The sequence below is a fragment of the Elephantulus edwardii genome, unplaced genomic scaffold (assembly GCF_000299155.1).
Source record: "Elephantulus edwardii isolate Elephantulus edwardi_28Jun2011 unplaced genomic scaffold, EleEdw1.0 scaffold00135, whole genome shotgun sequence".
In the NCBI taxonomy this organism is placed as follows: Eukaryota; Metazoa; Chordata; class Mammalia; order Macroscelidea; family Macroscelididae; genus Elephantulus; species Elephantulus edwardii.
The window spans coordinates 6,107,485-6,123,237 of NW_006399885.1; the positions used below are offsets into that span (position 1 = coordinate 6,107,485).

Sequence of the window (15,753 nt, forward strand, 5' to 3'; positions counted from 1 at the left end):
TGTACAACAGAGAACTTTCAAGTAGGAATCCATACACCGTCATCCAATCCCCTCACGCCCAGTGACCAAGTGGATGCCACGCATCTACCTTTACAGCGTGTCTTCTCTAGATATTTTTTTTAAAAAACAAAACAAAACAGCAACTCTTTTCATCAAGATTTACAATATAGACAACGAGGAGGAGACTGCAGGTATTGGCCAGTGAGGCTTTGTCAAACACTGATCCCGATCTCTCAGTCTGTATCTGCTGAGGGTGTGTGTGCAGCAGGTGTGCACCGCTGCTGTGGGCTCACACGACAGTCGGACCACAAGGCAGGGTGTGCGGGCTGCAGAGCTTTCTCAGTGGAATGTTCAGTGTCACTGTCCTTTAGTTCACGGGACATCAGACGTGACAGATGGGAGAGCACTGGTGCTCGTGCAGAAAGCTGGACAGGTGGGTGTATTTTCTTCATACTTGTTTTGCCATCAAAATTTAAAAAAAAAAAAAAAAGGTCTTTCTGTAACAGAAATTGTGGAATGGTGGCATGTCTTGGGTGATGCCAGGATCTATGCCTGTCCAGTCCGACACACACAAGTGCCCGAGCTTCTGCCTGGGCTCAGCCAGGGTGAAGATGCCATGGTGAAGATGCCAGGGGACAGCTCCCTCGCAAACAGGCGCAGGGCTTGAACGCTGAGTCACTGCACTGTGAGCTGATGCCGAGACATGAGGAACCTTGTGAGATGGAGCCTGTATTCCTATTTGGCAGCTTGGTGGATAACAGGCAGGAACTCTGTGCCCTCTCCACAGCCCTAAGTCCCCTAACGCTACGGCTCTCCCTCCAGATCTCTCTCAAGTGCTTGCTGGCAAGAGGCAGCACTGGATCAGCATTGTCCCTGTGGATCCTTCCAGAACCGCTGGCACGCAGGACCCTGTTCAGAGGAGACGTGCTGAGTTCCTGGACTGGAGCCCGATCTGGGTCAGAAAGGACGCACTCATCATTAGCCACATGGCTGCCACAGGCCCCCACGCCACGACTTCCGAGCACGCGCTGGTCCCCAAGTCCCTGGCCCGTCAGAACAGGCCACAGTAGGTGCCGGGGTGTGTGAACACTGTGCTTCATGACCTTCTCCTCCCTCCCAGAAGGCAGCTGGGGTTTTGGAGACTGAAGGCAAGTGGGAGGCTTCCTTCCCTTTGACCCCCAGAGAGAAGTTTCAGCACCAGGTCAGGGTGACGCACTGGGGACTCCTGTACCACACAGGCAGTGGTGGCTCCCTGGTGACGGTCAGCTCGGTGGAGGTGACCAGACACCTTCATTTCTTGAACGGGGTGAGCTTGTTGAAGGTGTGCCAGAAAAGTGAAGGCTTCCGCTTGGGTTCCGCCAAGGCGAAGACCTGCTGCTGTGGGAGGCTGGTGGGCACGGTGATGTGGCGCTGGTGGATGGGGAGGAGGTTCTGGTGGGGTGGCGGCACCGGGCAGCCACTGTAGCCTGGAAGAGAGGGGACAGAATGTGCAAGACGCTGTGAGTACCAAGACAAAGGAGTGCTCGCCAAATCCCCATTCAAAGTCACCATAAGTACACACACTAGTTATCGTTTAGAAAACACCACGTCCAGCTTCTGTGTGGGAGGCAAGCCTGGTGGCTCAGTGGTTAAGTGCTTGGCTGCTAGCCAAAAGGTCAGCAGTTCAAACCCAACCAGTAACTCTGAGTGAGAAGACACAGCAGTCTCCTTCTGGAAGGGGTATAGTCTGGGAACCCCTAGTGCAGTTCTACTGTCCAACAGGGTTACTGGAGCTGGAGCTGACCTGATGGTACTGGAATTGGTTTAAGTCACACAGTGGGGACAGAGGGGATTCAAAGGCAAGATTCTCATGTTCCATGCTACAGACCCAGGTTTGATTCCCTGCCAAAGAGCAGCTTGCGTGCTGTGATAATGCTGAGTAACGGCTTCAGTGGAGCTTCCAGCCAAAACTCAGTCAACGAAAACTCTATCGATCCCACACCCGATGTGATCCACAATCGATCACAGGGCCAGAGCAGGGCTGGGCGGGGTTCCATCATGCTGTGACTGGGGGCGCTGTGAATCAGGGCCCACCTGATGGCAGTTAACAGGCCTCACAGAAGAGATGACAGGCAGGTTATAACTGGACGGCTAGTTAGAATGAGGAGCAATTAAAGCTTTTAACACATTGCTGCAAATGACGGCAAGTTTCTTAGCACGGTTGTCAATTTTAAAAGTGTGCAGCAATGTGTCAAAGAAAGCATGGAGTTTGTGTTGCTTCAGTCCAAGTGCTACCTAGCTACTTACTGGTCGTGCAAGTTTAGCTAAGCTCCAAAACAGGCTCTTAGAAGAATCAGCGGGCTAATGGAAGTTCAAGTATAAACACAGCCCGGCAGCTGGTATGCGCTCTGAACGTGCCTGTCCATCTCTCTCACCTGAGGCATTCTACCTGATTAATTGATTCAATACAAATGGCTTCACGGGAACATTCACGTTGCTGCAGCTGACTCAGAGCTGACCCTCCAGCAGGTTTTCCTGAAGCTTAAATTACCCAGGAGGAGACTGCCATCTTTAGAGAAGCTGAGGCTAGATTTGACCTGCCAGAGGCACACCACTGTGTTAGCAGTGTTACTTCCTACTGACTACGCCACCAGAGCTCTAGTTCATTTGACCTTTTAAATCTGTGCTGACACAATTAAAGGCTTAATGAAATTACTGACAAGATCAAAGACAGCAGGATCGAATGAGCGAAGTAGACCTTTACTTTGGATGCATCTCTGCCCTGACTTCCTCTAAGATTCTTCTCTGACAGGGCCGTCCCTGCTGCTGCTGAGAGCTGGCGGGCCTTCCACATGCTAGGCCTTTCAATTAAAGCTCATCTGAGTGCTGCCGTTGCAACCTCTAACCTTTAGATTAGTTGTGGTTAGGTGCTGAGTAGTGACCCATGCACAACAGGACAACACGCTGCCCCTCGTCAGTCGCTGCTGTGCTGAGCCCACTGGTGCAGCCACTGTGCCGGCCATCTCGCAGAGGGCCCTCTAGTGAGAAGCCGAGAGGAAGCTGTCCGTGCCAGCCAGGGACCCTGTGCAGGGTTTTGCCGCTGTTAGTGGACAGTGAACTGACGCCAGAGTCTGGTGATGTCAAGTGTGAGAAGCAGAAGCAACTGCTTCCCAGGGTTTGCAAGGCAGCGACCTTTTGGAGCAGATCCCCAGGCCTTACTTCCAAAGCACATCTGGGTGGATTCAAGCCACTAACCTTTAGCTTAGGAGCCTAGTGTTTAAGCTTCTGTACCACCCAGAGACTCCTTTCAGAGTGATGCTTCTATTCAGTCATTTTCAACTCAGGATGACCTCAAGTCAGACAGCAGAACCGCCCCAAGGGTACCTTTTATCCAGGTCAGATCTTTCTTCTACAGAACGGGGTGGTGGTGGTTTTGAACCGCAGTCTTTCAGTCGGCAGCTGAGCATAACCATTTCCCCCACCACGGCTCCTTTGCAGCAGCCTCTTAAAATCCAAACTCTCAGAGTCCCATAGGACCAGGCCAACCTGCCCACAGGGCTTCCAAGGCTGCGGGGTTTACAGAAGCAGAGGCCCTCCCCTCGTTTTTCTCCTCTCAGAGCGGCTCCTGGGCAAAAACTGCTGACCTTTTGTCGAGCCGCCACGTGCTTACCCACCGCGTCACCAGGGGTCCTCTGCCAGGTCCCTAGAGGTGCTAAATGACCTATGTCCAGTGTCTGACACAGTGACTGTCCGAGTGTGTGTGCCTTTCTCTTGGTGCCTTCCCACCGAGAGAGTGAGTGAAACCGACTGAGTCCAATAACTAACTGAGGAACACAAAGAAGATATAAAATGGGTTTTCTGCTTTAAGGGTATTTTCACCGCGTGGCAAGGTGAGGGATGTGAGCACCACTGACACCAAATGGGGGAGGTGAGATCTGAATTTGAGCAGGACGTGGACGCCAGGTGCTGGTGTGGTTCAGCCTGGAGTTTAGATGGTTTGTCTCACGCCTTTTCAGTTAGGAAAATACAGAACAGGATGAACCCCTTCCTGAGTTGTCAATCAAAATAAAGTCCCTAAGGTGGTTCCGTATGTTTTTTTGGATAAACAAACAAAAAAATCTTTAATCTTTAATCCCTGTTCGGTTAAATAATATAAAGTATCTACATGGTGGAAATCATTCTTTGCATCTTAGAACCTCTGGGCATGCATATTTTTAACAATTTTCACTGCTACAAGCCTGACTCGTTATGGCCCTTCCTTGGGTTTCCAAGGCTATAAGGTGGGTTTTTAAAAAATTTTATTATTATTATTTGTGTGTGTACCATCAAACTGGATCTGACTGGTACAGGAGGAGATTGTCCTTCTTTTTCCAGCAGAGCATCTGGTGGATTCAAACCGCGCACCTCTGCGATTGCCGTGCAGCTTCCTGCCACTAGGCCACCAGAGCTCCCTCAAGGCTGTAAGTTTTTATGGGAGGAGCCTGCCCATCTTTCTCTCAAGGAGTTGCTGCTGGAAGACTTGAACCATCAACCTTTGAGATAGCAGCACAGCACGCAATCCACTACACCACCAAGGTGTATCTGTTTTCAGTAAGTCTTCAGGTAATTCTCATTTGAGACCATGGTAGAGAATGGCTGAGCTAAATGAGTTAGTATGACTTCTTTTTCTTTTAATTCATTGCTAAAGGTACTATATTTCCAGGGCTTTCTTCTTAGAGTGTTTTCTGTAGCTGACAACTTTAGGGTTGGACACTTCTTACTCAACAAAAGTTGCGCTCCAAATGGCAGAGGATTGTGTTTGCCTCTGTCCAAGGGACCGTGATGGCCTGTTGGATAACACCACCATGTTCCGGGAGGGATGGGGCACTGAGGCTGTCTGCAGGACAGAACATCTGGAAGCTTTCTGAAGCCACTTCACAAAACATTTCACTGCAGCCTGAAAAGTTCCAAACGCCAGGGCATTAAAAATGTCCATATTTAAGAATAAGTGAATGATGCCCTCTCAAGATCAAAGCAGAGCTTCTCTTATTTTGGGTCTACCCTCCCTTGCTTTCCTCACAGCCTCCTCTTAGGTCAGAACTGATCCTGTTACAGGCCTTGGCATCTGCTCCCACATAAATGTCAATCCTAACACCCAGGAAGGGGTGAACGAAGCCTTCTCAAAACCTTACCTTTCGTCTTTCCCTGTCCTGCCCTCTGTGCATTTAACATGGCGACTTTCTTTTGATTTTCTGAAATTTCCATTCCTGGAAGAAAGGTGACAGATGTTCAAAACAAGTGAAAACGTACCAGCAATAAACTTGTACCCAAATCCATTTTAGCCCTGAGGTCTCTACCATAACTCTATGCTAAGAGCTTGCTCCTCAAGGATCCCCAAGAGGGTAAAGACACTGGAAAACAAGGAGAGAGCCTGTCACCGGGGTGGCTATGCCTGTAAGTCTACTTACTATCTTGAGACAAACCTGTCTTCCAAGGTAGGGAATGAAAAATTTTCTGTGTTTTCAAGTGAAGGTCTACACAGCAGTTTAGGTTTTAGAAATATCCATACAAACTGCTCCGTGGAATTGCTTATGTTCTCCTCAGAGAGTGATTAGCCTCTTTATTTCCATTCTGGTCATTCTGTTTCCAATAATCTAGTCTTCCTGCCTATAGCCCCAGCTTTTTAAAAAATTTTTTTAAAGTAGTTGTTGATGGTCTGGCTGCATAAAGGTGTGGTTTGTTTATTTGTTCTTTTTTAAAGGAGTGTGGTATTCACAGGTGATACTCCTTATTTCATGAGTCAGTTTGCTAATTAGCTCTAAGTCAACTTCAAGGGTTAGTTTCAGTTTAAGGTGTGGAGAGTTATGTCAGGGCAACTATGTTGAAGAGTCTTTCAGTCTTAGCCAGTCTAGGAAATCTTGTCTTTAGAAAAAAGGGGAGGGAGGGAAGGGAATTTGAGGTTAGAATCTTGTCGTGGCACCTGGTCCTGACTGGCTGCTGGCATTTCTTCTAGCCTACTCTCCCTCCATGCCCATTCTCTGGCCTGACTCTCCAAGTCCTACCTCTAAGAGAGGCACGACCTACACATGAGACACATGCCATGTAAGACCACCATACCCTGCAGGTAAGGAAGATAACACTGCATGGGCCTCAGTTCACAGATCCATTCATTCATGCATTCAAGTCCCCTGAGCACTGTCTCTGGACAAACACTGCACTGCAAATAAACCCCCAAAACCAAAGCCACATCTGCTGAGTTGACTCCAACTCATAGCGACTGTGTAGGACCAAGCAGAACTGTCCCAATAGGTTTCCAAAGTTGTGACCTTCATGGAAGCAGACTGCTGCAGCTTCCTTCCAGGGATTTAAACCATTAGCTTTCCTGTCAATGGCTGAACCCACAGGAAAGGAAATGCATCCTATGGCATGAGACTTCTTTCCATGGAGGCCTAGGTGCCTCAAGGCAACTTTGCCTCTCAGTGAACCTGCAGGACAGAGCAGGACTGCCCCACAGGGTGTCCAAGGCCATCATCTTTGTAGACCAACAGCATCTCTTTCTCTGGAGCTACAGGGAAATCTGAACCACTAACCTTTTGGTTAGCAAGAGAATGCCGAACCTCTATGCCTCAGGGCTCCTCCTGCTGCAGACTGGGGTCTGTAAATGCTGGTCCTGAGCCGAGCTGAGAAGCATCCTGTACTCCCTGTCAGTTCTGCTTCAGGGAACAGGAAGTCCTGCAACTTATGAACTATATCGGGCCACACAAGTTTATATGGGTCCATTCTGTGGTTCTGCCATTTAACTCATTATAATCTGCAAATATCTGGGAAATGATAGCATGACTGGCCTTAGCTTGGGATTAGATTTTTCTCTCAATATAAAGAACGTGCCAACACATAGAAGGAAGGGACTACAGCTTGTGGAGAAGTGAGTTCCATGACATTAGAGGTACTTAAGTGCAGGCTGATGTTGGCTTGCTGAAAGCATTTCAGCAGATACTCAGGCTTTGCCTGGAGATTAGCTGCTCTGACTTGTAAACCTCTCCCAACTATGAACGACTGAGGTTATGGCCAAGCCCAGGCCAGAAGATGGCTTGCCCCATGTGCTAGAGAGTGGTTTTTATTTTCAGCTCTTACTCCAGCAAAGCTGGTGACTTCAGCTGGGAAGGTGGGCAAGGTGGAGTAGCCACACTGGGCCACAACACTCTGAGGTAAATAGGTTCTCAGAGTGCGCAGAGGACTATCCTTCACTCCACTTCAGCCTTAAAGCCCTGTGGTATCTGGATATCCTGGCCTCCAATCAAACTTTGTGCTCAAAACCCTAATGAGCTTGGGAATCATTTGGACCTTGGGCTTAGAGGCCAGAGATGCTGCCATCATTGACGCCAGGCTCAGGAGTTGGCGAGACAGGAACAAAGCAAGCAGAGAGATGGGAAAATGAGCAGAACAACAAAGGGCATAAAAATTCAAATGGAGACACACTGCCTAACTTTAACTCAAGGTGCACAGCACTGAGCTTCATGTGGAAAGACCCAGGAAGAGATGTTGGGAGAGTTGAGGGGGGCCAGGTAATATCTACAGTAAATGCAAGCTAAACCTGAGAGCCTTAGATTCATCTGAGTGTCTAGAGAAGAATCCTAATCAAAAGGGGATAAAATGCGGAGCAGAAATCCAGAGTCTTACATAATGCAGATCTTCTGGTGGCACTGAGGCTGTCTGAATACCCACAACTGTTGACCTGACTCAACAATTTCAGACTCAAACCAAGAACACTCCCTACAGGAACAATCAGTTCGCTTAGTAAACAATGTCTGCCTTGAACATAGTCCTCTTTTAGAGATCTATCTATGAGGTAAAACTGACAACAGTAATTCAGAAGTTCAGACAGGAAGCCTGGAGAGCACCTTATTTATGTCACTGGGGGATGAGTAATTTGTAAATGCATAGTGAGAATGACTGCATTTAAAACAACTATGAGATATCATCTCACCCCAGTCAGAATAGCAAAATTTAACAGCAAGCAGCAAATGCCTGCAAGGTTGTGGAGAAACTGGAACCCTTATTCACTGTTGGTGGGAGTGTAAAATGGTGCAACCACTGTGGAAGGCGGTATGGCGCTTTCTCAAAAAGTTGAAAATAGAGATACCATTTGACTCAGCAATTCCACTACTGGGAATATACCCTAAAGAGGCCATAACTGACATCCAAGCAGATATATGCACACCCATGTTTATCACGGCTTTTTTCACAATAGCAAGGAGTTAGAAACAACCTAAGTGCCCATCAACAAACGAACAGATAGAGAAGCCGTGATATATTCACACAATGGAATACTACGCTGCACTGAAAAATGAGGAATTCATGCAATATTATTCAAAATGGGTGACCCTGGAGGACATTATGTTGAGTGAAGTATCTCAGTCACAAAAGAATAAATACTGGATGGTGCCACTATTGTAAAACAGGACTGACATTGGGATTGGGTGGAGACTGAGAAAGATGGGTTAAAAAATGTACACTGCATTGAAACAGATAAGAGAGAAAACTGTTTAAAAGGGGTATGTGATTAGGTATTTTTGTCATGACAGCAGTCCAGAGCGAAGGCTGCATAGTGGAGTGGTTTGTAAACAATGAAAGAATTTTTGTTTTACTTTTACAAGAGGGTAGTGTACTAGGGGGGAGGGTTGGGAAGGGAGAAAAGTGCAACAATGAATGAATAGAAACCCAAAGTCTCTGTAAATTTTCCCTGAAATTAATAATAAATTAAAAAAAAAGAATGACTACATAACTTGGAGAATGTAATCAATGTCACTGAAATGTATATGGAGAAATTGTTGAATTGGTATGCTTTACTGTGGATACTTTGAATAACAACAATAATATATAATAATAATTATAGTAAAAGGAAGTCTCATTTGCTCTTAATGCATTGGGTAAAAGTCTCTGGAGCCACATGGGCTTAGTCTTAAATGATTCTCAGCCATGATGTAAGAACAGACAGTGTCCTGTACCTTACTATTCTTGCCCATAAAGTGAGCATAATAATCAGTATCTGCATCAGGCGCTGTGTAAGGATGGAATGAGAGCCTACGCAAGTGTGGATAAATGCCAGCTGCAAAAACTGTCATGTTCTGACTTAGGAGCAAGCTCAGGATTATTAACAAAACCCCAAAACCCACTCTTAGGGTCGATCCCAACTCATGGTGTTCATCCATCGAGTTTTGGAGGCTGTCAAATCTTTATAGGAGGAGACTGCCTGTCTTTCTCTTGTGGAGCAGCTGGTGGACTCGAAATGGACCTTCCGGTCAGCAATATGATTATAGACTATGAGTTTTTAGGATTTGCACCTTCTTTTTCTTTCCCAGTGGTAGGCTGTGACTCTGTGTGTGTTGGAGTGGAGGCGCTGGGGAGAGTTAAGATGCGGGCGGGAGAGAAGGGTTAGAGAACAAGACTCAAACACTGTGTAGTGCTCACCCATCTCCTGGTCCTCCTGCACCCTGCGCCTCTCGTCTGCACATGCCTGTAGCCACCGCACCTTGTCCTCCTGCTTTTTGGCACAAAACAAGTGGACCTCGTCCGTGGCCTGGCTGACGAGCTTGAAGGCATTCTTGACACTGAGGTTGAAGTCGCGGTCGCGCCCGTCGGGCAGGTCCACCAGCGCCATGGCGTCCATGTCCGTGCGGCCCTTGTAGTAGAGCATGTCCCGGCGCAGCAGGTCCTTTTTGCAGGACACCAACTGGTGGTCAAACAGGAAGAAAGTCCGCTGCTGGCTCTTGCCCTGCTTGGTGATTTTGGTCAGCTCCCCAGAATGGATCAATTCAGAGCTTCGGTCCAAGATGTCCAGCCCCTGGAAAGACAGACACATGAAGGACCTCTGGTGCTGGCTGCCACAGGGCGTCCACTCCAGCTGCCAATTCAGAGGCCATTTTACAGCTCAGTTATCACTCTCCTTACATGTGAAAGTCTTTTCTCTCCTACTCGGTGGGAAGATTCTAAATGCATCTCTAGGTTAGCTCAGGGATCTGCCTGATAGATAAGAAGTTACTGCTGGAAGCTCCTGGACTGGCAAAATCCTCAAACGGAGCATCTGAAACTCCAGAAAAAGGAATCTTCAAAGAGGCTACATATGCATGGGACCCACCCCAAAACAGACACTGCCACCTCGTCGGTTCTGACTCACAGTGACTCTGTATGACAGAACAGAACTGCCCCACGGGGTTTCCATGAGCAGCTGGTAGATTTGAACCATGGACTTTCCAGTCAATAAGCTAATACTTAATCCACTGGGCTACCAGGGCTAAGTACATGAGAACAAGTGCTATAAACCTTTGCTCTCTGGAGCAGGTGTAGAGTGAAATGAAAACAGGCATAGGATCGTGGCTAAAAGGTGGTAAATGGGCAGCAAGAAACTAGTTAACTTCTGAAGACCAGTTATCCCCTCCATGCAAAATCAGCAGGGGAAGAAAAGACTCTCAGATATTTAGGGTGGATCTAGTTCAATATAACATTTATAATATTTGTTACAAAATTGCCTATGGCTTTGCACTTTTTGCACACTTCTTTAATCCCAATCACAGATAATATCATTTGGAAGGAAAAGGCTTTGATGTTTGATGTTTTTAAAACATCCCTTCTGTTTGTTTGTGTAAATCAATACTGGGCCTGAGATTCTCCACTTGTAAAATGGAGAGTAAGACTCTTTGGTCCCTGAGGGTCTGATCAGTGTTACAAACATCCCAGGCCCTTGGAATGTTTCCTTCCAACTCTCACTGCTGCATGGCTCACTTAAGACAAAACCCCACATTCTCAAGAATCCAGACTTTCTCCTTTCTCTGGGAGGGTGAGTTCCCAGGGTGAAAGTGGCCAGTTATGGCATGTGGCGTAAGCCTTGCTTGGTCTGAAAACCCACCCTCCAGCTCACCGTCTACTGCTTCTAACAAGAATGAGAGAACTCTGTCAGTGCCTAGCTGTGTGACCACGATGACTATTTACCCTCTGTACTCCAGTGTTCCATCTGAAAAATGGACATATGACAGTGCCCACTTCATAGGGTTGTTCAGAGGATTAATATATGTAATGGGCTTGGTCTAGTGTCAAATACAAATGGTAGCTATTATTACTGTTTTAATAAACAAAGTGACCACAGAAATGTCTGTATGTACAGATGAGTATTTGTTTTATTCTACACTAGTTCTATTGGTGGACCATTAGTATTAGGCAACTAATTGAAAAGTTACTAGCCTAATAACAGAGGCAGCTCTGGTGGCATTTTCTATAGAATCTACCAGCTGCTCCGAGAGAAACATGGGCAAACTCCTCCTGTGTGATTTTCAGCCTCTGAAAACCCGTGGGAGGGCCAGCTATGAGTTGATTCCAATTTGACAGCAATGAGATTTTTGAGAATAGAGGCTGGTGCTTTGAACCTGCCAGCTGCTGGGCAGTCTCTTCCCACTGAGATGTATGACCTCAGAAACCTGATGCAAGGCTGCTGTGAGTGGAGCAACCAGAAGTCACCAGGTCTGGAGTGGGGAGCAAATCCTCACAGCAGCCCTATGACCTCACAGGGTCATAATTTCCTCCTGAGCTTCTGGGTGAAAAGAATCACTTCACCAGAATCACACAGGATTCGCAGGCAAGCAGACTCTTTCTACTCTGCATTTTACCTGGCCTCTGGCTGCTCTCATGGAGCTTACTCTAGGCAAGGCAGAAGGTGAGCAGATGGTAATTTAATTACACACTCTTCAGATGGAATCTCTTCATCCCTGGAGGAAGGTATAGTAGACTCTTCTGTCCAACCATTTGCCTCCATACATTTAAGCCGTTGGGACCAAGGACATAACTGTGTCAATTATATGCACAACTATGTTTATTGCTGTGTTATTCACAACAGCTAAGAGATGGGAGCAGCCCAGCCCAAGAAATAACTAGACAGAAAAACTATGGTACATTCACACAATGGAGTATTACAAAACACTGAAAAAGATTAACTAATAAAACATTACACAACGTGGAGGAGCCTTGAGGACATTACACTGAGTGAAATATCTCAGTGATAAAGGACAAACACTACATAACACTGCTGTTATAAAATAGGATAGACATGTGGGCATGCGGGGATAACAGGAAAAGAGTGGATAGCTAAAGAACACTGCATTGGAGCTGATGAGTGTCTGAAAGGAGCGTATGATTAGGCATCATGTGTATGACAACAATCTAGAACAAGAGGTGCATTGTAGGTGGGCTGGGGGAGGAGGGAAGAAGGGAGGAGAAAAATGTGCGACAACAAATGAATGAAAACCCAACTTTTCTGTAAACCTTTGTCAAAATCACAATAAGAATATATTTACAAACAAACAAAAAACCAGTGTCAAACACACGTAGGTGGTGGAGGAGGGAGCAAGCAGGGCTGAGGAGGAACGGGGGACACACGTACCTCCCAGCCCACGATGGACACCTGCCAGCGGGCGATCTTGTCTATGCTCTCCAGCTTGCGCTTCCGCTCGTTGATCAAGCAGGCTACATTCTTCATGGCCTCGTAGGCTGCCTTGATGTCGTTGTAATCACTGCAAAACGGGAGGTGCATTTTACAGCACTGAATGTGACTCCCAAGTGAGGAATGGTAACATGATGCTCTGCGTCCGAACAAAGTGGCATTTAAGTGGCTGCCATTGTTCCCAGCTCTTGTCCCCCATGAATAGACCACAGTTTGCAGAGGTTTGGCGGACTGACCAAGTGCAGCACAAGAACGGTCTCATTCATTTCCCAGAAGTCAGTGAATGAAAGCAAATGCCACCAGGAGCCAAGCCTTTGCCAGGACAATGGATCATTTTCAATCACAGAGGACTGTTTTTATGCTGGCTTTGAGACTGAAGTGACCAGTCCTGTGAGGTCAAGCACAATAAAAATCACTAGCCATTATCAGGACTAATGCTTTGCTCAGCCTCGGCAGCTGGAAGTGGTTGATCATGTGAATGTAATGAGGGATTTACTCACTAAAAGACCAGGAAATCATTTTGAGTGGCTTCCCTAAACCATAATCTGAGCAAATGGAAAGGCTTCCCTGAGGGACCTCAATTCCGAAGCCTTCTACCACTACAGACTGGAATTCTAAGTGACACCAGGCCAGAACAGAGCCTGCCTGGAGCTCAAAACTTGACATTCAAGTTTTGCTCAACATGGATCACTTGGGGTCGTGCAAAACAATCAATCCAGCTAGTGGGCTGAAGATTTTCACTTTCTGGCACTTTCCTGCGGAGCCAGTGGAGATTAACTGGACAAAATTAGAATCCTCCCGCAAGGCCGTGGGGAAAAAAAACCCACTAGGGAGGCAGATTCCATCGTCTATTTACCAAACGCAATAGCACTCAGAGCCCGACCCCCACTCCACCACCTGCCCCACTCCATCGGCCTTTCCACACAAAGCCGACTCTGATCCAAAGAGATGTGCTTCCCAGAAAGCCCATTCACACTCCGGAGCCACCCAGGGAGCAGGACGTGGCACCCGGGATCTCGGTGGGCTGCCCAGGCATGCTACCCAGACCCTGTAAGTCTCTAGCTTTGCTTAGAATACTCATGGCTTTTACTTAGAGCTTCGTGGTACAATACCAGAAAGGAGGCAAAGGGCCATATTTTATTTTCTTTATAAGAACATAACTTTTTGGCATTTCCTTTAAAAAAACAATAATTTATATTTGTTTTTAATAGCTACAACCTATGAGGTTAGGTAAAACTAAAGCTCATAGGGAAAAACACACTAATGATTTTTTTTTCTTAACACCGATTGTTGAATGATGTGCAGCCGTAACGGTTCTGCCTCAGGATTTAAGAAACAGGCTGTGTCTTTGCTGTTAACTTTTTTCCCATTTGTTTTCTCTGGCTACTTATCATGTCTTTTTTTTTCATTCTTTTCCATAAAATATATTCAAATTCATGTCTCTCTTTTTATTTGCTATTTCTCCAAACTTTTCTGATAGTAAACATATAATATGTGTGTATGTGTATGAATATAAATATGTGTATTTACATACACATATGTGCAATTAATTGCCTCTGAAAATTGGCCAAAGGGTCAGCTACAGGTCGGTTCTGACCCTACGGTATGCAACACCACCACCATCACCACATACATGTGTGAGAGAGAGATAGATATAGAGACAGAAAGATCCTTCTCTTTTATCTTTCCTAACAAACCCTCTTACTCCCTCATCTTTAATTCTGTAAGCTGTCAGCTGCTGGGTGACCCTTCTCCTGTCAGCCTTCACACTGAATTGTACAAAGGTCCCTTCTAGGTCTCCACAAGAGATTAGAAGCAGAGAGAACAAAAGAAATGTCCATTTCTAGCTCCCTGGAGTGGGAAGCACCATCATGGTCAACATGGCTGCTCCTGTGGCAACTTCTAAGAGATCCCTGAGTGGCGCAGTGGACAGGTACTTGGCTTCTAGCTCAAAGGTTGTTGGTTCTAACCCACCAGCCACTCCTCAGGAGAAAGGTGTGGTCATCATCCTGCTCCTGCAAATATTACAGCCCTAGAAACCCCACGGGGTGGTTGGAGTCTGCCCTATGAAGTTGTGAGGCAACGCAGAAGGCTATGGTCTGCAGCCACAGATTCCCTCCAGGCGCAGTGGTTTCCCTTTCCAGCTCTCCGCTGGAACCTTTGAGATTAATCTTTCAAGAGCTGTAGGTAGTTACTGATCACTCTAAAAGGGACCACAAGAGCATCCTATTTGGAGTGGGAGGAAAATGTGGAACAAAATACAAAACCATTAAAAAAAATCAAGTTTACCAGTCTGAAAGAGACTGGAGGAAGCCCTGACACTGAGGCCTTTAATCAGCCTTCCAGCCTACAACTGTTATCATGCCCCAGGGAGCAACTTTCAGTCACACAACAAACGTGCCTACCAGGTAAACCAAGGAGGAACACACTGCTCAGAACAATCAACTGGCAAAGGATAAAGCTCTGAAGCCAAGAAGGAATTAGGAAGGAGGGTGAGTGGAGGAGGGAAAGACAGGCTGAAAGTGGGAAGAGTGCTGTTTTAATGCAGGGATTGCAATCAAGTTTACAAAACAATGTGTATGAATTAGTGAATGGAAAACCAACTACTCAGGAAACTCACTCAATCACTATAAAAAGTTTTGGAGAAAAGAAAATGTGAAAGCATGAAGCCAATGATACAAATAAATGTGCCTGGCTTGATCCTACCTGGAGAAGTCATCTTTATCCTAGAGCCTCATCCTTACCTAGTTTGGCCAAAGCCTTGAAGCAGTAGATGTTCTCTAACTGTTTTGTGCCACTAGCACCTTGGCTGTGGCCAAGATTAATTCTCCAGAATAATAAAGGGAAGAAAAGGCTCTATTTCTGGTAACAGCCCAGTTAAGCATGGAAGAGATTGCCCATCCTTCTCCTGTGGAGCATCTGGTGGCCTCGAACCACGTGCCTCAGGGATTGCAGTGCTGCTTCTTGCACTAGGCCACCAGAGCTCCCTAGTTAAGCACTAGGCCATACCAACTAAAACCTTTCTTTTAGTAAGAAAATTAGACTATTAGTCCTCTGAGCTAATGGACTATGTAAACTTAAGTCTCCCTTCGTCTGAAAATAAAACAAAAGAGGCCTGAAATATCAGTAACACCAGGGAGGTCCTCATCCTTTGAACAATCAACCACTCAAGATCACAAGGGTAACATTTGTCCAGGGATAAGGCTCAGAAGACAGAAGGAGACAGGAACAGAGGACAAGTGGAAACACAGGGAGGAAGTGGGAAGGGTGCTGCAGCAATGTGGGGCTTGTGATCAGTGTCATTC

At 46.5% G+C, this 15,753-nt stretch overlaps 1 protein-coding gene across 3 annotated transcripts in view; it reads right to left on the minus strand.

Moving 5' to 3' along the window:
- Positions 1 to 1,290: 1,290 nt before the first annotated feature.
- SPATA13 (spermatogenesis associated 13) overlaps positions 1,291 to 15,753 on the minus strand; it is a 112,572-nt gene continuing 98,109 nt past the window's right edge. For all 3 annotated transcript variants that reach the window (XM_006894113.1, XM_006894112.1, XM_006894114.1), the window contains 4 exons: positions 12,389 to 12,518; positions 9,430 to 9,802; positions 5,151 to 5,225; positions 1,291 to 1,466 (listed from right to left, as the gene is read on the minus strand). In XM_006894113.1, the coding sequence (XP_006894175.1) occupies positions 1,291 to 1,466; positions 5,151 to 5,225; positions 9,430 to 9,802; positions 12,389 to 12,518 (754 nt within the window). The remainder of the gene's footprint in view (positions 1,467 to 5,150; positions 5,226 to 9,429; positions 9,803 to 12,388; positions 12,519 to 15,753) is intronic.